The 22,799-nt window shown below is 44.7% G+C and overlaps 1 protein-coding gene across 1 annotated transcript in view; it reads left to right on the top strand.

The window, feature by feature from the left end:
- The window catches only part of LOC145411011 (myotubularin-related protein 9), a 408,122-nt gene that overhangs the window by 274,177 nt on the left and 111,146 nt on the right, over positions 1-22,799 (top strand). The window contains exon 10 of the mRNA XM_080281074.1: positions 16,179-16,348. Within this exon, the coding sequence (XP_080137200.1) occupies positions 16,179-16,348 (170 nt within the window). The remainder of the gene's footprint in view (positions 1-16,178; positions 16,349-22,799) is intronic.

Below are 22,799 nucleotides of genomic sequence, written 5' to 3'. Positions count from 1 at the left end.
CACCAACCCACCCTCGCGACCCACCCCGGCCTCCCCCATCCCTTGTCCAGCCATGCGGGAAGCTCCCACCACGTGTCCCCTGGAAGACCACATGTCCCTTGGATTGCCCAGTGCGCAATCCACAGGGCACGTGCACAAGGCAGGTGCGCAAACGCAAATTTAGTTGTGCAAGCGCAACTAAGTTTGCACTTGCGCACCTGCCTTTTCATGTGCGCAAGTGCATAATTGTGCATGGTCTCGTGCGGTGCGCAATGCACAAACGATATCACCGGAGCGCAAGGGTGCACAATTGCACTTTGCGCAAGTGTTTGCGCACCTGCCTGGCACTGTATATATATATATATATATATATATATATATACATACATACATAGACAGTAATACCCCGATATATGATACCCATAGATGTGATACCCCTTTCTAACGAAGGGGGTAGAAATACCACCATACCCCACCTAACGATGGCCAAACCCTGGTTTAATGATGGGTTTTTATTTTTCTCTACCTATTTTGATGATATTTTAGATTAAAAGTGTGTCCTTAGGTTGATTTATAAACAGTTTTTAGACTTAGTTTAATGTGTTTTAGCCATAGGTGGGGTGAACATTGTCATTTTGGGGTACAGTTTACTAAGTTTGTTTCCAGACTTATATTTGACATTTTTCAGATTTTATTTGATGGTTTTAGTGAGTTATTTACAGATGTTAGGCTTTGGTTAGCTTCTTTTACAGCTGTTAATGCCATTTAGATTGGCTTTATACTTGTTTTTGGGCACATTTGGGTTGGTTCAGGACGTGGTTGGGGGAACCCAAGGATGAAAAATACGTCCGATTACTTTACATGTTAAAATCCCGATATACGGTACCTCGCCTAACGATAGGTTTTTATCTAACCAATTGCATCATTAAACCAGGGTATACCTCTTTATATATATAAATATATATATATATATATATATATATATATATATATATATACAGTCAACCCTTGGCTATCACGGGTTTTGCTATCGCGTTTCATGGCTATCACGGACAGGTGAAATGCAACACGATTACCTTTATCGCGACCTCAAATGCTGCTATCGTGGACGATGGTCGGCCAGAAACATTCAAATCGCGCGGGCTCCGCCCATGCGTATACTCGCGCCGTGATTGGCGCGACGTCACAGGCTACCCGAGCGCTGATTGGCCCAAGACATGGTTACAGCTACCCATCCTTCCCGCCAAGGTTCAGAGAGAGTCAGCGTTACCAGTCGACAGCAGCTATAGCCGTGAAGACCTATTGTTCAACCACAATGGCCACCAATACCCCATCCAACCCTCCTACCATTGGTGCACGTAACGCGGCTAACCCAGGATGGCAAGTGAGGAAGAGGAAGAACCTGCCTTATGCTCAGGGTCCCTTCCAGACTCCTGATGAAGCTGATCAATTCCTAGATGAGATAGAACGTCGGAGGGGTGGCCAGTAATACTCCACCCCAGCCTCGGAACCCCTTCAAACCACCCAAGCCCCTCATCCTCTCCAAAAATGTTAAGTAAAATGGCTTATTACAGTTAATTCTGTTTTATTTATAACCTTTATGTACTGTACTGTTGTTAATTTGCAGCATTGGTTTGTAATCCCAGGTATTTTAGTGGAGATGTGAAAATAGGGTAAGGTTGGAGTAAAGTTGGTCAGGGAACCAATTAGAATTTTTCCCATTAGTTCTTAAGTATGGCTATCGCGATTTTGGCTATGGCTGGTTGCCTAGGGTACCAATTACTCGTGATAGCCAAGGGTTGACTGTATATATATATATATATATATATATGTGTGTGTGTGTGTGTGTGTGTGTGTGTGTATATGTATGTATGTACTTTATGGAGCCTCTGCGGTATGGTGGTAAAGTGTGCGTTTTTGTACGCTGAAGAACAAGGGTTGACGCCCTGCCAGGGTGATAAACTTTAGGAGTGTTCTTCTGGCCACGTACTGCTTGGCGGACATAAGGGGTGCTGTGGTTGAACCAGTGTCACATACTAGAAAGTATGCTTTCACCCAGTCGGCTTGCTCGGGCCGATTACACTTGGTTCACAGACTTCACATACATCCTAAGCCACTCCAACACTACAGTTACACTTACAAGCATTTCTAACCCTACATACAATCTCTACCAGACAGCCTAAGCCACTTGGTAGAGATACATTGACTGTATCGTCCCCACTTCAGTAGGGATAGGCTGGTCCTGCAGTGGACACTCAAATGGCTGATGAGATGAGAGATATGATATATAAATATATATATATATATATATCTATATATATATCTATATACAGTACCCTCGCATCCAGCACGGTAATATTGTCATGCATAGGTCAGTTGTTGGACCAAAAACGTGTTGGACTAACAATAAAGCTTATGGGGAAAAATGAATTATGTCAGCAACCCCCGGAAAAGTCACCCTAAATACCTACCATATACCTATACATATATTGGTACTATTGTAATTATAATAAATGGTACTGTGCTATGAATGATAACTAACCTTTTAGGATAGTGTTGGTGGGCTTGCTGGGAAAGGAAGGTGGTATCCAAGGCTGTAGTTAGTCCTACTGTGTCCCCGGAGGATGGCTGCTGGCATCACTAGAGGGTAATGGCTGTTGCTCCTCCTCAACCTCCCTCATAAATCCTTCGAAATCAAACCTCCCTCATAAATCCTTCGAAATCACACTCAGAATCACTATCTTCGTCCACAGCCATGGAAGGTCCTGCTTCTGCCTGTCCTAGCACTGTAATCCTAGGGAAAGTGCATGCTTCTCACACTGTTGCCAGAGCCCCATCTCGTGACTGTGGAAAGTGATCGCTGTCGCTGACTCGGTAGAGAATAAGGAGAAGCAACTTTGTTTATAAACTGGCACGCACGGCGATGAGAAGGGTTTCAAAACGATTGATATTTATTCTAAAATATTAATATGTATTCAGTGTCAGGCTAAATGTTCAGTGCTGTAGTACGATACATTCTCTGTCGAGTCGCCTGGGTTTTGGTCACACTGTTTTCCCCGTCGTATGTCGGCAGGAATCCATCCAGATGAATTCCAAATGCCCGTGGTATCGTCGGCAATTTTACCACGTTACCGTTCCGATTTACCATCGTATCCTCGGCAAACCTGGTATGAAGTGCCGTGTGATAGCCTTCGGCTGCCAGGATCTTGTCTTAAGTTTTTTATTATGATCACGTTGACTTCATTCATGTCGTAGGCCTTGGCAATGTCAACTTTCCTCTCCCTTTTCTTCTTCCTCTCAGTGCTTTCTAGCTTGGTGGCTTGAGGGAGGTGCCGACGCTTCTTGGGGTTCTCAGAAGGCTTCCTAGGCATTGTGAGCAGGGTAAAATGCAGTAACAAGGGCAGAAAATGCAGCAAGAAAAAAGCACCTTTCAATGCAATTATGTGACTGAGTGGCGCTGTGGCGGGAGAAATGTAAACAAAACATCAAGTGACACCAGAAGCGTTTTTAATTGGGCGGCATCACGATCACGTCACGATAGCGGGCGGGGAAGGCTACTTGATGAGAAGTTTTTCATTGGCAATCATCATCATGGGAATGTCCAGTATGACCATGTTGGACCAGGGGTGATCGTGCTAGAGTGAACTCTGCGGATTTCGCCCACTTCTCGGAGCTCTGTGCGTGTTATGCTAACACACTTGTGTTGCAGTAATTAAATCATATTAAATACAGTAATCACTCTATTATCCGGACGCCCAATAACCGAACATCCCCACTAACCGAACCTTATCGTCCTGGGATCAAACATTCCCAAAATGGTCCAAAAATCCAAAAAAAAATTTAAAAAAATCGATTTTTTGCTGTCCGTAATTTGAACTTGCCGCGCGCGCCGCGTGAGAGCATTGTTTTGGTTCGTCATTCCTCCGACGTCCGATAGAGCGCCGATGCATCCTCCCCACTTCCCGCCTGTCTCTCACCGCGACTGGACCTACGCTCTTCGCAATGGCTGCCCACGTGCTTGCTTTTGTGGTGGTGCCGTACTTGCTGCAAGGCCTCCTGCTGCTCTCTGCCCTCCTCTTAGTGTGTGTGATGATGGCCCCACCACCTGAGAAAAGGAAGAGAGTGGTGTTGACTCTGGAGAAGAAACGGGAGATATTGGAGAAAGTTGATGCGGGTTGGTCTTCTTCACGCATTCTCCGCGAGTTTAACCTGGCCCGGTCGACTTTGTTCGATATCAAACGTTCCCGAGACAAACTCATGCAGTACACGGCTGACTTCTCGTCAAGAAGCAAACGCAATGTGGAAAGGAAGGTTATGTTTACCCCCAAGTTTGCAGAAATCGACCGATCCACGTTGATTTGGTACCGACAGCAACGTGCAGCTGGTGTGATGGTACGTGGAACGGAGCTGAAGGCTGCTGCTGAGAAGTTTGCAAGGCTTCACGACGCCCTAGACTTCAAGGCATCCGAGGGTTGGCTCTTCGCGTTCAAGTTGCGACATGGCCTTACTAACCGTAAAGCACATGGCGAAGCATTGGACGCTGACGAGGATGGAGTTGACGAATTTCGGCACAAGGTGAAAGGCTTGATCGACAGGGAGGGCCTCACTCTCGGTCAAGTCTATAACGCAGACGAAACTGGCCTATTCTATCACTCGGTGCCAACGAACACTCTAGCCGATGAGACGGAGAAGCGTGTACCTGGCCGCAAGCTTTCTAAGGAACGGATATCTGCTTTTTGTTGTGCCAGTGCTAACGGCATGCACCGGCTTAAGCCCGTTATTGTTGGCCGTGCAAACCAGCCTCGGTGCCTTCGTGGGGTGATGGATGTCCTTCCTGTCGTATGGTACCATTCTTTGAAAGCATGGTTCACAGCTGTGATTTTCAAAGACTGGTTTCACCGTCACTTCGTCAAGGAGGTCATCCAGTACCAGACGAAGACACTAGGAATCCCTCGCGACCAGGTAAAGGCTCTCCTTCTCCTCGACAATGCACCTGCCCACCCGTGCGACAAGGACTTGGTTGCTGAGAATGGCCGTATTAGGTGCATGTTTCTGCCACCTAATACGACTGCTCTCATTCAACCCATGGACCAAGGAGTGATCGTGGCAACAAAGCGCCTGTACCGTCGGAAGCTCCTGGACGAGGTGATGGTTGTTCTCGAGGACGAGGACGAGCGCAGGGAAGGACGTGACACTCGAGGCAAGCGGACTTTGGAAAACCTTCGCCGCTACAACATCAAGTCTGCGCTGTACAACTGGGCTAGTGCATGGAAGGAAGTCCCTGTGAAAACTCTTGAAAATGGTTGGTCTCGTCTGCTTCTCGGAGTACGATTTTCTAGGGTTTGACGTGGATGACTTCCATGCACGGCTACGTACGCACGGCGACGATGTTGATGTGGACGATGTTCGTGAGTGGTTGGACAACGACGAGGGCGATCCTGGGTATCAGACGTTGTCTGATATCGAGATCGCGTCTTCGGTTGCTGGTGTCAGTCCCAAACTTGAAGATTCCGACGATGAAGGCGATGATAATGCGGACTCCTCTCAGCAGGACACTACTCCAGCGATCCCCAAGCTGATCGCACTCCGGGAACATCTAGCGTTCGTCCTAGACTACCTGGAACACCCGGACTGCGACAGGGAGATGGGGCCCTTGGGACTCGTGGAGGAAGTGCGTGGTTTCCGGCAGCGCATCATCAATCGCCAGAATCGTCGGTCCTTGTGTCAGTCAACGATTGACAGCTTTTTCAGGCCCGTGACCCCTGCTGTGCCAAGCCCTGGTTCCACTCCGTTGCCTCCCCAAGACAGGCCCTCATGCTCCGAGCCACAGCCCAGCACATCAGCTACAGTGGAGTCACCACTCGATGTGAGTTTGCGGCTTTCCTCAGAGTCTTCTGTAGTCGGTACGCCATCACCACGACCCACCGATGCACCCCTTGGTCGCCTGCCAGTGATACTGTCGGACTCTGACAGTGAATAAACAGCAAGAACTTCTCCACTAGACCACACGGGAATTTTGAGTGTTGTGCAGTGAAAAAAACGGTGTGTTGTGTTAAGGTTTTCGAAATGAGAGAAAAGACTCAGTAGAAACAAAATTTAACGTAACTAACCTTCTTTGTTTTGGCTTTAGAAATTTTGAAAAGATTGGGAAAAGTTAATGTGCAACACTAAATTTAACTGGAACATTATTTGGACTAAAGTGAACACTGTGAAGAGAACAGACTTCTGTGTGTTATTGACTAAGTTCGGTGCAAGACTTCAGGAAGAGTGTACTGCAAGTGCTTCAGGAAATTGTTCTTACTGTCAGAGTCCGAGAGGAGGCGGTTATTCATCGAGGTGGCCAGGGACTTGCTGTAATTAGCCAGAATGTTTCATATTGTACTTTTTTCCATACTATACTTACCAGAGTGTTTCATACTGTACTTTTTTCCATACTATACTTACCTCATGCATGTGCAGTAGGAATGTGTTTTTCAGAGTTAGGCTAGGTTAGGGTCCAAAAGTACCAGAATGTTTATTAATGTATGAACATACTTCTAAACCCTCATTTTATGTTTCTTTTGCATTTATTTCAGTCATTTATGTGCCTTATTGGTGTGATTTGGGTGTTAAATAGGTGCTATGCATGTCCAGAGGGAGTTGTATAGGTGTTTCTCTGAGTTAGGGTCCATAAGTACAAGTCCATAAGCTGGGGCCCAATATCCGGACAAAACCAATAACCGAACCTACCGATGGCTCTATTGATCCGGATATTGGAGGGGTTACTACTAATTAATTGCTCTCCGTGCTGGACCCGAATCGTGCTGGACTAACGCGTGTTGGACGCGAGGGTACTGATTATTTATAGATATATATATATATATATATATATATATATATATATATATATATATATATATATATATATATATATATATATATATATATATATATATATATATATATATATATATATATATATATATATATATATATATATATATATATATATATATATATATATATATATATATATATATATATATATATATATATACTATATATATATATATATATATATATATATATATATATATATATATATATATATATATATATATATATATATATATATATATATATATATATATATATATATATATATATATATATATATATATATATATATATATATATATATATATATATATATATATATCTATATATAGACAAACCCCAGTTTAACAATCTAATTGGTTAGGTAAAACCCCATTGTTAGGTGAGGTATCGTATATCGGGGTACTTTTAACATGTAAAGCAATGGGGACCATTTACTAGCCTTGGGTTCCATATTGACCATTTACAAGCCTTGGGTTCCCCCCCAAACCAAGTCCAAAATCCACCAGAATGAGCCCAAAATCAGGTTTATCGGCAATCTAAATGGCCTAACAGCTGTCAAGGAAGCTAACCTAAGCCTAAGACCTGTAAATAACTCACTGATACCAACAGATAAAGCCTGAAAATCATAAAGAATTGGTTAGAAAATATCAAACACCTCTCATCACTTACTTCTTGATAGTCCATGTCCAGTCCTGGTCATTATCCTTGTTCTCCTCCCCGAGGCTAGAGGACATGTGGTGTCCCCTACCACTCAATCCTCCTCCTCAAAACCCTCAAACCCCATCTCCAGGGGAGAGTCAGAAGGGGGTGGGAATCCTGGCAATGTGGGGTAGTCGTAGCAGGAGACAAATGCACTGGCTCGGGGTGGCGATGGAATGCGATGCGATGAGGCAGGCTGTGGCGATGGGATGTCATGCGATAGCTCAGGTGGTGGCGATGGGGTGCGATGCGATGGCTCAGGCAGTGGTGATGAGGTGCGATGGGGTGGCAATGGAGTGCGATGCGATAACAGAGGAGGTGGTGAGGGAGACAGCTGCGATGACCTGTGAGATGGCGAAGGAGACTGCTACAATGAATGATGAGGTAGTGATGGAGTCAGTTGCTGTGGCTCATGTTGTAGTGGGGGAGACAGAGACAGTGGCTGAGGTGGTGAGGGAGACAGCTGCAATGACCGGTGAGATGGCGAGGGAGACTGCTGTGATGAATGATGAGGTAGCGATGGAGTCAGTTGCGGTGGCTCATGTCATGGCGAGGGAGAGAGAGACAGTGGCTGAGGTGGTGTGGGAGATGGAGCCCGGGGCAAGGAAGGCAGCAATGGAGTGACAGAGTGCCTGAGTGGAGACACAGGTGACATGGGAGACAGGGATCAGCTGGAGGTTAGGTCCAGCACTATGGGCCAAGCACGTCCTTGGCAGGAGCAGAGCCTGGGTGTTTCTTTGCTGGTTGAAGGTTGGGGATGGGGAGATGCTCTGTTGGTTGAAGGCTGGGGAGATCCTCTGCTGGTTGAAGGCTGGGGGGATGCTCTGCTCATCGAGGGCTGGGGAGATCCATTGTGACTTGCTGGCGTGATGGGGGCCTGTTTGAAGAAGTCAGTGATTGTAGTCTGCCTGGCTACCCTCTTGTCCTCCAGCATCATCCTATACACCTTTATGCCCTCCTCGAGCCGATCAGCTGCGTTCCTGCTTTTTCCTGGGAGAGGGTCTTGCGTGCGCATAAGCACAATAATCTCATCCAGCTTCGTTAGCATCTCCCACAGGATTGTTATATTGAGAGTTCGCACTTCAGGGATGTCCTCCTCCTCCTTTACTTCCTCGTGCGCCCACTGGATTTCCTCATTGCTGAGCTCCTCCCTGTGGCTCTCGAGAACCTCCTCCACATCATCCTCTTCGACTTCCCTGAAGCCAGCCGCATGCGATAATTGCACAAAGTCCTGGCGCACATGCTGCACAGGTGGAGCTTTCATGCCCTCGGGGAAGCCGGTGAAGGAGTGGACGCACTCTGGCCACGGCTTCCGCCACACCGTTCATGGTGGTCTGGCTAACCTCACGCCATGCTGCAGTGATATTCTCTAGGGCGTGGATATATATTGTAGCCCTTCCAGAACTGCTGCACTGTTGTCCTGTCATCATTGTCACAGGCCCTCACCAACTGCTGCATAGTGCAGGGGAGGTAATAAGCTCTGAAAGCAGTGATCACCCCTTGGTCCATTGGCTGCAGCAAGCATGTGGTGTTGGGGGGCAATAACACCACCTCTATGTTGCTGGCCCATTCCTTCATTGCGGAAGGGTGGCTAGGCGTACTGTTTACTACCACGAGAAATCTGTTTGCCAAATTCTCCCATGAGGCATACCTCTTTTACACACCCATGGCTCACCTTGAAGGTCTTTCTATCATCAAGATCCCTCCTCACCTTGATTTCCCCCCAGAGAGAGAGAGCCTTAGTGCAAATAATAGCCTGGCTCATGGGTGCCGTGCGCCGGTTCTGATCCTCCAGCCACATGCGCAGCATCTGCTCCAGCTTCTTCATCACAGGCTTTCACTGGTGGATGATACAGGGGGCGGATAAGGTTGCAACCTCCCCAGCAGCAGCCGTAATGGCCTCCTTCTTCTTGATGATGATGGAGACAGTCGACTGGGCTAGGTGGAGAACCGATGCGATAGCTCATGTAGCTTCGTCTTTGTCGTGGTGCTTAAGAATTTCTAGTTTAGCTTCTAATGACACAGTCTTATGCACACGCTTTGCGGGAACATCATCAGCACCAACACTAGCAGGCCACTTACCACCCCGACTAGGGACTCCACTAGCACCACCACTAGCCCCACCATGTGCAGCACCCTTACCAGACATTATCGCACTAATTTGGGCAAAAAATCACACAGTATCGCACTCCACACACGTTTAGTATCACTGCTCTACTCATGGCACTGCTTGTACACAGTTAGGATGCACTATGATAGCAGCTTGCGTAATGTCGGTGATGCAATACAATGCGTGATGGGCGAGCATATAGATGGCCAGTGCGAGAAGAACGACATGGGTTAGCGTGGGGTAATCGATGGCTGTGGGGCCTGCACAAGTGTTTCTGCGCAACCTGGGAGGCGGGCAGGAACAGCTGGCCGTGAGAACGCACGTCATTCAAAATTTCAGCCTGTTGCCTGTGGTTGCGACGTCAGAGGGCCCATCTTTAAACCGGGGTTCTGCCATCGAGTAACGGGGCGTGGTGGTATTTGTACCTCCATTGCTAAGCTGGAGTATCGCATCTAGGGGTATTGTATATCAGGGTATTCTATCTGTCTGTTTATTGCCAGACACCTTAATTTTGGGTATTACTGTATGTATATATATATATATATATATATATATATTTAGTAAAACCTCGATGTAACAGACTTCAGTGGACCGGAATTCGCTTTTATCGGAATCGAGGAGCTATCAGTCTAACTATATACCTAGGCTGCTTCCCCAAAGGAAGGGGAGGTAGCCGAGACAGGACGACACACTCCCAATTTACTCATCCACTCAAACACATTCATTCGCGTCTTAGACCCAAAGGGGAGAAGGGACAGATCCTCACCACACCACTCTGCACGAGGGTCAACTGCGCAGTGCAATCAGTGCCATCTTCAGCAGGGCCCAACAATAGAGCTATTTTACCCCTGCCACATCATAATAGACCCATCCCCTTACCCGCACCTGACCTGATCAGCTGATCAGACAAATGAGGGAGAATATCATCTCAGGGCTGCGTCATCATTTATTCATTCACTATTTCTCTCCATTCATTTCTATCACGCATTGCCACTCTTCCTTGCTCAACAGACATCCCTCTCACATCCAACGCTCTCTTCACACTGTCCATCCATCCTATTCATGGTCTTCCTCTCAGCCTTACACCTCTCACATCAGACCTAGCCATCTTTTTCACCAATCGCTCATTTTTCATTCTCTCCTTATGCCCAAACCATCGCAGGACACCCTTTGCTCAACTCGATCAGCCATATCCCGAATAACTCCAGTTCTCCTTCGCACTTCATCATTTCTCACTCGATCCATACGCATCACTCCACACGTACTCCTCAGACACCTCATCTCCATTACATTCAAACTTTTCCTCTCTGCTACACCCATATTCCATGTTTCAGCCCCACAGCACCCTCATACAGCCTTTTCTTTACATCCATTCTGAGCGAACAACATCTAAACACTTTTTTCATTCCTCCCAGCACCTTTCCTACTTTATTCATTCTAAACTTCACTTCTGCATCTTTTCTTCCATCCACAGCAACATGTGACCCTAAACACTTAAAACGCTCTACCTCCTCACACAACTCACCATTCAAATCTGTATTCATCTTCTTACCGGACTATCTATCTATCTATCTATTGCCAGACGCCTCAATCCCGTTTGGAGTGGCCACAAACAAATCGCCTCCAAGTCGCCCTGTCCCCCGCCATTTCACTCCCCTGCTCCCAACTCACACCCCCCTCTCTCATATACCTCTCCACCCCATCTCTCCATCTCATCCTCAGCCTCCCCCTCCCTCTTTCCCCCTCCACCTCACTCACATACACTCTCTTCGTCAGTCTTTGACCCTCCATCCTCTCCACATGGCCAAACCACCTCAGTGTGTTCCTCCTAACGCTTCCTATCACATCCACATCAACACCACAACGCTCCTTTATATCCTCATTCGTCAGCCTGTCTCTCCATGTGACTCCACAGGCTCCTCTTAAATAACTCATTTCCACGGCTCTCATGTGTCATGTCTCCATGGTTGTTCAATCTGTACATGGATGGGGTAATAAAAGTGGTACAAGGTAGGGTAGTGGATGTTGGAGTGGCCCTGGTGAGAGAGGATAGTGTTTGGAAACTCCCTGTACTGTTGTTTGCAGATGATACCGTGTTGTTGAGTGAAGACGAAGGGGAGCTGCAAGGCTTGGTGGATGAGTTTGAGAGAGTGTGTAAGAAACGGAATCTAAAGGTGAATGTAGGGAAGAGTAAAGTGATGAGAGAGAGAAAGGTTAGTTATCATTCATAGCACAGTTAGTACCACAGCACCCTCATACAGCCTTTTCTTTACATCCATTCTGAGCGAACAACATCTAAACACTTTTTTCATTCCTCCCAGCACCTTTCCTACTTTATTCATTCTAAACTTCACTTCTGCATCTTTTCTTCCATCCACAGCAACATGTGACCCTAAACACTTAAAACGCTCTACCTCCTCACACAACTCACCATTCAAATCTGTATTCATCTTCTTACCGGACTATCTATCTATCTATCTATTGCCAGACGCCTCAATCCCGTTTGGAGTGGCCACAAACAAATCGCCTCCAAGTCGCCCTGTCCCCCGCCATTTCACTCCCCTGCTCCCAACTCACACCCCCCTCTCTCATATACCTCTCCACCCCATCTCTCCATCTCATCCTCAGCCTCCCCCTCCCTCTTTCCCCCTCCACCTCACTCACATACACTCTCTTCGTCAGTCTTTGACCCTCCATCCTCTCCACATGGCCAAACCACCTCAGTGTGTTCCTCCTAACGCTTCCTATCACATCCACATCAACACCACAACGCTCCTTTATATCCTCATTCGTCAGCCTGTCTCTCCATGTGACTCCACAGGCTCCTCTTAAATAACTCATTTCCACGGCTCTCACTCTTGACTTGTGTCCTTCCAACAACGTCCAAGCTTCACTTCCGTACGTTAGAGTTGGTATCACAATACTGTCATGTAGTAACTTTTTCACTTCCATGCTCACTTCCCTGTTTCTTATCACTGCTTTCAAAGAACCAGCAACCTTTCTTCCCTGCTGTACCCTTTCAAGCACTTCACCCTCCAAACCTCCATCCTTACTCATCACACTACCCAAGTACTTAAATGTACTCACATTTTCCAATTCCTCACCATCCAACCTCGCTGTACATTCACTGACTTCACCTCTCTCAAAGACCATCACTTTACTCTTCCCTACATTCACCTTTAGATTCCGTTTCTTACACACTCTCTCAAACTCATCCACCAAGCCTTGCAGCTCCCCTTCGTCTTCACTCAACAACACGGTATCATCTGCAAACAACAGTACAGGGAGTTTCCAAACACTATCCTCTCTCACCAGGGCCACTCCAACATCCACTACCCTACCTTGTACCACTTTTATTACCCCATCCATGTACAGATTGAACAACCATGGAGACATGACACATCCCTGTTTCAACCCAACTTTCAAAGAGAAAAATTCACTTAGTTCACCATCCACACGCACTGCAGCCTTCGCACCATCGTACATACTCTTCACAGCATTCAACAACTTCCCCTCTATTCCATATAATCTTAACACTTTCCACAATCCTAGTCTATCCACCCTGTCATATGCTTTCTCCAAATCCATGAAAGCCGCATACAACTTCTTTCCCTTCTCTAGAAACTTTTCCACTAAAGATCTGAGAATGAATATCTGATCTACACAACCTCTTCCCTTCCTAAAGCCTCCCTGTTCTTCTCCAACTAATTTCTCTGTTCTTTCTCTAACTCTGTCAATAAGTATCCTACCATATACTTTTCCTATTATACTAAGAAGACAAATGCCCCTATGATTACCACACACTTCTTTTTCCCCTTTTCCTTTGTTCAAGGGAATAATTATACCTGACTTCCAATCCTCCGGGACTCTACCTTCCTCCCAGGCCAATCTGCACATCTTCCACATCCATTCTACTACTATCTCTCCCCCATGCTTCAGCATTTCACCACACACTCCATCAATTCCTGAGGCTTTCCCTGATTTAACTTTCTTCATTGCTTCCACAACTTCTATCCTACTGATTTCTTCCTGTCTTCTCACCTCCCTCCTTCTTCCAGCCATTCCCCAGCCACTTACACTCGCATTACTTTCATCCTCCACGTTCAACAATTCCTTAAAGTGTTCTCTCCATCTGCTCACTTTTTCTCCCTTCTCCACTAGTAATCTACCATTTTTATCTTTCACTCCCCTGCTAACTTCACTTACCGGACTAAATTCCTATATATTGGAAAAAGTCCGATATAGCCAGAAGCAGTCCAGACTGCCAGACTACCTCAGCTATGTTCACCACAATAAGATAAATAAGAGACATGTTTATCAGTGTACAGTACAGTATTATTATATACAGTATACAGTATTATACAGTTTGATTAGTGTAGTGAAAGGATAGTACAGTACGGTACTGCTATGGTAGTGAAAACAGTTTAAAAACTGTTGGTGCAATCCAGACTAATGTTTGATATATCGGAAAAAGTCCCGGTTAGCAGGGGGAAGTTTGGATGTCGCTTTTATCAGAATTTTGTTACTTTTTTTTTTGGAATGGCTTTGGCTCCAGTTAGTCCATTATAATGAGTTCTTACTGTATATCTAATGTGCTAAATGATGTTTCAGCATGCTAGATTTTGCTGTTTCCACTCCAAAATGTTAACGCTACTAGTTACAGATTACGACGACGAAGTACTTGCACCGAGGGCTCATATTTGACTTTGGGTTCTTTTGTAACACTTCTTAGATAGTGATTTATTCTGTACATTACACATGAACATCCATGTTTTTAACTTTTATGAAAACTATGTTAATACTTAAAACCTTTAAGTACTGTAAGTACTGTAAACACAGTGATAAGTAAAACAAATGACTCAGCAGTGACAAGAATGCCACTGTGAATACGGGCCTAAAGCTCAGCAGATCTGGGATACTAACCTGACACATTAACTCAAGAGTTTGTTTTCAGATCTCTCGTCTGGTGTGTCATATTTTATCATGCTAAAAAAAGAGTGCTGATAATTTTTTTAGTGGGTGTATTTCTTCCCTTCCTTCCTTCCTCTTGTCTTTCTTTCCTTCATTCTTTCTTCTTCCTCCTGCCTACGGGTGACTTTACACTCCCTTTTCTGTTTTTTTTTTCTTCATTATTTCCTCTTCCTTCTACCTATGGGTAACACTACACTGAGTGACAAGCCAAATAGTTTCCTGTACACCAGGAAACCATTTACTATGTTGGGTGGTAACCATATAACCAAATTATGGTGCCTGGTGGCTTAGTGGGTAATTAAGGCGCTCCAATTGTATTAAACCTGTGTAGGTTCATATCCATGGGGTTGTTTGGGTTTATTGCTCACGTAATGCCACGCAGGGATGAGTGAGGCTGGTAACTCTTGTCTTAAATGTTAGGACCAACTTGCCTAGCCCCAGGCTCCTATGCTTCTCATGGAGCGGCATAGGATTGGATGATGGATGGATGGACATCATCGTCATCGTCACTCATTTTGCCAGTTTCAAAAAAGAAGGCAAGTCTTAAGATTAAGAAAAGGAAAACAGAAAAGTAAGAGAAACTGTCAAGAGTGTCCTGTGAAGTGACCCTGAACAAATATCTCCAATCTCCCTCCTCATCCCCAGAAAGGAGGATGGTGGGCTGTGGAAGGTAAACTTCAGCCTGCAGTCCACTGAATTATTACAACAAAAACTACAACAGCAACAACAGTGATAAAAATGGAGATGATGATGATGATGATGATGATGATGATGACCATAGTGATAGCAATGATGGTGTTGAAGATGATTATACTGATTATATATATGAATATGAATGTGTTGATGATGATGGTGATAATGATGATGTTGAGGATGATGATGATGACAGTGATGACTACTGTATAATGATGACAGTGCCCTTGATGCTAAAGTGATAATGAGTATAATAGTGAAAATGATCATCATAATCTAATCCTGTGTTGTCCCATGAGGAGTGTAGGAGTCCGGGACTATGCAAGTTGGTCCTGACATTTAAGATGAGAGTTACCAGCCTCACTCATCCCTGAGTGGCAGTACATGGGCAATAAACCCCATCCACCCCCTGGATAGAAACCTGCAGGCTCAATCCAGTTGGAGTGCCTTAATTGCCCACTAAACCGTCAGGCATCATAATTTGGTTATATGGTTACCACTCAGCATAGTTAATGGTTTCTTGGTGTACAAGAAACCATTTGGCTTGTCATTCAGTGTAGAGTCACCCACAGGCAGAAGAAGAGAAAAGAATGAAGGAAAGAAAGAAAGAAAGAAAGAAGAGACTGTAAAGTCACCCGTAGGCAGATGAAAGAGGAAAGGATGAAGTAAAGACAGAAGAGGAAGGAAGGAAGGAAGAGAGGAAAGGGCAGTAACCTGAGGGCAGCACTACATCGAGTGAGTGGACGGTGAGCTCCACCACATGCCACGGGATATAGATAATAACCTTGATAAAAATAGTACAGGTATTGATGCTGCTGCTGCTGTTGATGATAATGTACCCATACAGGTACATTCCTGGGCAACAATGAGGGTGAGCGTCGGGCAATGGGAGCCCCAGAACGGACCACTAGCCTGTGGTCATATGTCAACCGGCCAGAGGTTCTACCACGCTACCTCAACCCCATGTATGAGCCTAACCAGCGCGTCATCTGGCCATCCGTTGCTCCCATGAGTCTGGTCTGTGGAATTTTATGTATATACAGTACATGTAGTCACTTCCTTACTTACCAACTTTTGATTTGCAGACTTTTTTAAGGTATAAACTTTTTTGAGGTTAAGGTGTGAACAAGAAAGGTAAGATTGCATGAGGCAGACAAAAAGACCTGGGACAAGGTTACAGAGTGTGACCTCAGGGTAAAGGGGCTGAACAGGAGGTAGTTAGAAATCAAGCTGCATGAGAGCCACCACTAGGCAACCACAGTTGATGTATGCAAGCATGTTGGAGTATTTATTAAGAAAAGGACATTAGTTGATAGGATAGCTTCAGTACGCCAGTTGGCCCATGCTAGGCGGCATCTACCAGAGTGTGACTGTTAAAGTAAGACAAGAATAACAAAGAAAAAGGCTCTCCCCCACCCACCAAACCCTCCAGCCTCTGAAGGAACGCTACTCAGTACAGTAAAAAAACTGACATGGAAATTTTATAGCAAAGTGAGAAAAGAGAATAGAATCTGTTGTGGTGAAACAAAAAGGAAGAAGAATTACAGTAGTTGAGATGATTTTTTTTTTTTTTTTTTCCAGCCCTTTCTTGTCATACTTTCTCTCTCTCTCTCTCTCTCTCTCTCTCTCTTTGGAGGAGAGATTGAGACAGTTGGTACAGGAGTTTGGAAGGGTGTGTGAAAAGAGGAAATTGTGGGTAAATGAGAATAAGAGTAAAGTAATGGAGTGTACGAGGTTGGTAGATGGTAGGAGGATGAATGTACAGTAGTTTTGAATGGTGAATTGCTTGAGGAGGTAGAGTGTTCTAAGTATTTAGAGTCACATGTTGCTATGGATGGAAGAATAGATGTAGAGATGAAGTTTAGATTGAAGGCAGTGGGAAAGGTGCTTGGAGGAATGGAAAAAGTGTTTAGGTGTCATTCGCTTAGAGTGGATGTACAGAGAAGGCTGTATGAGGGTGTAGTGGAACTGACTGCATTATATGGGTCTGAAACATGGAATATGGGAGTAGTAGAGAGGAAGAATTTGAATGTGATGGAGATGAGGTGTCTGAGGAGTATGTGTGGAGTGACACATATGGATCGAGTGAGAAATGATGAAGTGCGAAGGAAAACCAGAGTTACGTGCGACATGGCTGATCGAGTTGAACATAGAGTGTTGCGATGGTTTGAACATATGGAGAGAATGGACGTAGATGATTGGTGAAGAAAATAGTTGGATCTATTGTGAGAGTGTACTGAGGTCTACAAAAGCCCGTGTTGCCTAGAGGCAAAGTGGTGATCCTCTCTTTGGCTCATTGGTATCATGCATGCGTATGGAGCGTGACAGCCTGAGATCGAAACTTGGCCAGAACAATGATTCAGTTGTTAAGTTTCATTTTGGTTATTACTGTATTTATATATATATCTATCTATCTGTCTATTGCCAGATGCCTCAATCCCATTTGGGGTGGCCACAAACAAATCGCCTCCAAGTCGCCCTGTCCCCCGCCATTTCACTGCCCTGCTCCCAACTCACACCCCCCTCTCTCATATACCTCTACACCCCATCCCTCCATCTCATCCTCAGCCTCCCCCTCCCTCTTTCCCCCTCCACCTCACTCACATACACTCTCTTCGTCAGTCTTTCACCCTCCATCCTCTCCACATGGCCAAACCACCTCAGTGTGTTCCTCCTAACGCTTCTTATCACATCCACATCCACACCACAACGCTCCTTTATATCCTCATTCGTCACCCTGTCTCTCCATGTGACTCTACAGGCTCCTCTTAAATAACTCATTTCCACTGCTCTCACTCTTGACTTGTGTCCTTCCAACAACGTCCAAGCTTCACTTCCGTACGTTAGAGTTGGTATCACAATACTGTCATGTAGTAACTTTTTCACTTCCATGCTCACTTCCCTGTTTCTTATCACTGCTTTCAAAGAACCAGCAACCTTTCTTCCCTGCTGTACCCTTTCAAGCACTTCACCCTCCAAACCTCCATCCTTACTCATCACACTACCCAAGTACTTAAATGTACTCACATTTTCCAATTCCTCACCATCCAACCTCGCTGTACATTCACTGACTTCACCTCTCTCAAAGACCATCACTTTACTCTTCCCTACATTCACCTTTAGATTCCGTTTCTTACACACTCTCTCAAACTCATCCACCAAGCCTTGCAGCTCCCCTTCGTCTTCACTCAACAACACAGTATCATCTGCAAACAACAGTACAGGGAGTTTCCAAACACTATCCTCTCTCACCAGGGCCACTCCAACATCCACTACCATACCTTGTACCTCTTTTATTACCCCATCCATGTACAGATTGAACAACCATGGAGACATGACACATCCCTATTTCAACCCAACTTTCAAAGAGAAAAATTCACTTAGTTCACCATCCACACGCACTGCAGCCTTCGCACCATCGTACATACTCTTCACAGCATTCAACAACTTCCCATCTACTCCATATATTCTTAACACTTTCCACAATCCTTGTCTATCCACCCTGTCATATGCTTTCTCCAAATCCACGAAAGCCGCATACAACTTCTTTCCCTTCTCTAGAAACTTTTCCACTGAAGATCTAAGAATGAATATATGATCTCTCTCTCTCTCTCTCTCTCTCTCTCTATATATATATACATATACAGTACATATATATATATATATATATATATATATATATATACATACATATATATATACAGTATATATATATATGGAGCCTCTGTGGTACAGTGGTAAAGTGTGCGTTTCATACACGGGTGAGCAAGGGTTTGCGCCCCACCAGGGTAATAAACTTTGGGAGTGTTCACCCGGCCACGTACTGCATTGGCGGACACCAGGGGTGCTGTGGTTGAACCAGTGTCGCTTACTATAAAGTAAGCTTGCACCCAGTCGGCTTGCGCGGGCCGATTACACTTGGTTCACAGACTACACACACATCCAAAGCCACTTCAACACTACAGTTACACTTACAAGCACTTCTCACTCTGCGTACAATCTCTACCAGACAGCCTAAGCCACTTGGTAGAGATACATTGGCTGTATCGTCCCAACTTTGGTCGGGATAGGCTGGTCCTGCAGTGGAGACTCAAACGGCTGATGAGATGAGATATATATATATATATATATATACTGTATATCATCATCATTATCATCATCATCAGCCGTTTGAGTATCCACTGCAGGACCGGCCTATCTCGACCAAAGTCGGGATGATACAGCCAATGTATCTCTACCAAGTGGCTTAGGCTGTCTGGTAGATTTTGTATGTAGGGTGAGAAGCGCTTGTTAGTGTAATTGTAGTGTTGGAGTGGCTTTGGATGTGTGTAGTCTGTGAACCAAGTATAATCGGCCCGCGCAAGCCGACTTGGTGCAAGCATACTTTATAGTAAGCGACACTGGTTCAACCACAGCACCCCTGGTGTCCGCCAATGCAGTACATGGCCAGGTGAACATTCCCAAAGTTTATTACCCTGGCGGGACACGAACCCTGGCTCACCCGTGTACAAAACGCACACTCTACCACTGTACCACAGAGGCTCCATACTGTATATATATATATATATATATATATATATATATATATATATATATATATATATATATATATATATATATATACAGTAAACTCGCCCGGAACACATTCTCGCCGAACGCGCTCGCAATTATACACGGTTAGTGCTGGGATATGTATAAGATAACGTAAGATTAAAGAACCATTACGAAAACTATATATTTACGCGAGAGGCCTTTGATAGGCCAAATCCTCAAACATCAGCTCAGCACGCACGGTTTGTTTTGATCACGTGATGTGATTCACTGTACTGCTTTTCCTCAGTGCTGTATTTATAAGTTAAATATTTACAGTACTGTTCTGGTAAGTTTATGTGCAGGTTAAAGTATTATTAAATGACGTTCAAGCAAGAAATAAATTCTTATAACCAGTTTTCTGATAGGCGTCAGAATATTACCTTTTTTATTTGTTTGTTAAATATTTGCTGTACTACTTTTCCACAGTACTGTATTTGTTAGTTAAATATTTACTATTCTGGTATGCACTTGTAAGTTAAAGCACTTAAAGAAAGTTAAAGCATTAAATAAAGCCTTGTAATCAGTTATAGATTACACATGATCGGTAGATTCCAAGACAGTTCGCCATCATGTCAATTCCCCGTCAAACAATGAACGATTCCCCATCAGGACAATTCGCACCCTGTATGATTCCCCGTCATTCTGTAAATATATTAATTAATCAATACTTTTATAAATATACTTAATATTAGTTAATCAATACTTTAATAACTATATTTCAGGGGGATCCATCAAAGTCTATGTTGTCTTGTTATTGTTGTGACGGCGAACTGGCTTGACAGCGAATAGTCCAGAAACCATTTTGCTCCCTAGACTCCCTAAACGTGGTATTTTGCTGTTATCTGCCATTGGTAATCAATATGAAGCACTTTAAGTGGTTAGAAGGTTTATTTAATGTTATAACTTACAAATACAGTACTGCACAGCAAAACATCGACATACAAATACGTAAACAAGAGGCAACATTCCGAAGTCGACTGGTTTCGACATCGGAATGTTGCCTTGTGTTTAGGTATTTGTATATTGAAGTTTTGCTGTGCAGTACTGTATTTGTAAGTTATAACATTAAATAAACCTTCTAACCACTTAAATTGCTTCATATTGATTACCAATGGCAGGTAACAGCAAAAGACCACGTTTAGGAGTTCTAGGGAGCAAAATAAGGAGTAGTTAAAACTTACGCGGTTTCGCACCGAACGCACCACGTTAGGAACGAAACCCACACGTTGGGGGTGTGCTTGCTGTATATATATATATATATATATATATATATATATATATATATATATATATGTGTATTGTGATCCCTACCCTGACGTATGGAAGCGAGGCGTGGACCTTGCAAGAGGGGAACAAGTCAAGAGTGAGAGCAGTGGAAATGAGTTACTTGAGAGGAGCATGTGGAGTGACGTGGAGGGACAGGTTCACGAATGAAGAAGTGAAGGAACGTTGTGGAGTAGATGTGGATATAGTTGAGAAGATTAGGAGAAATACACTGAGGTAGTTTGGACATGTGGAGAGAATGGAGAATGAAAGACTGACTAAGAGGGTGTATGTAGGTGTGGTGGAGGGAGGGAGAGGGAGGGGTAGACTGAGGATGAGGTGGAGGGATGGAGTTGAGAGGTATATGAGGGAGGGCGGGGTGAGTTGGGGGGAGGGTAGTCAAATGGTGGGTGACAGAGTGACTTGGAGGCGTTTTGTCTGCGGCCACCCTTTGCGGGATTAGGGCGTCAGGCTATAGATAGATAGATAGAAATAGATGTCTATCTATCTGTCTATATCTATATATATATATACAGTATATACAAGTGCTCGTGGGCCCTTCGGGCTCCTCACACTTGCTCCTGCGGAGGGCTCTAGCCATGGGCAAAAAATTCTTTGGAGATCCTATGCCGGGCGTCAGGAACGGTGTTTTTGGGTCAAAATGTGATCGCTTATTAACCCCTTAAACGCGGATCGTCGCATTTGCGACAGTCGGCCCAAAGGACATAACGGCGGATCGTCGCGTTTGCGATTTGAGTAAATTTTGAATAACCGCGGGCAAGCAGGCTCCAGCTGGTATTGTCTATCAGTACCACCACCCTCTAGCTACAATTAGCATACTTTACCTTTGTACTACTGACCTCAGTTGTTGCCAAATATCACGTTTTCCCCCCGTCCCCCCCCCACCACGGCCCGGCCAGCCTGGCTGTGATACATGGCAGCGCTCTGAGCACTCAGAACTGTAAATCTGCGCTCTCCTCTCACAAGCAGTTTATGCTAATAGGAAACGCTTGTTTCCCCAGTTGTAACACTAGCTTTTTTTCTCACGATTTGCCCCTGTTTAGCGTCAGTTTACTGCAGGCTTTCAAAGTGAGATTATGGCGAGTTCTAGCTCTTCCCAGTCAGTGCAAGCGGCCGACAGGAACGAGAATAAAGTGGCAGACGTAAGGCAGAATAAAAAGCACGCCGTGGTGATCTCTTGGGAAGTAATGTGATTGAAAATAATGTAGTATACATGTTTTTAGCTGTGAAAATGGAAATGTTTGTTGAGTGACGGAAAGACCGCCGCCACAGTGCATGTCGGCCGTACGCTCCGTTGATTTTAGCCTTATTTTCAGTGCTTATTGTACAAATACGGATTCCTAACTACCTTTACATTGTAGTATAAAGTTTACTGTGACAGAATGAGGCTGTGGTAGAGGGGAAACCGGGTTGCTGGAGGTGTGAAAGTGAAGATTTGGTTACCCAACTTTGCAAGTCTCCACAAGTCCTTGGGTAGTCCACGAAGGCTCAACACCTGTCTCTGGAGAAAGCTGAATGTAAGTACTATCTGCCATACGAAGTATAATGTTCTAGGATTAATCTCTGATTTTTGGCGAATATTTTCCTACAG

This window comes from Coenobita brevimanus, chromosome 87, assembly GCF_032717465.1.
Source record: "Coenobita brevimanus isolate Jiangsu-jjx chromosome 87, ASM3271746v2, whole genome shotgun sequence".
NCBI classification, from domain to species: domain Eukaryota; kingdom Metazoa; phylum Arthropoda; class Malacostraca; order Decapoda; family Coenobitidae; genus Coenobita; species Coenobita brevimanus.
The sequence above is the reverse complement of the archived record's forward strand: the minus strand, read 5'-3'. Positions and strand labels throughout refer to the sequence as shown.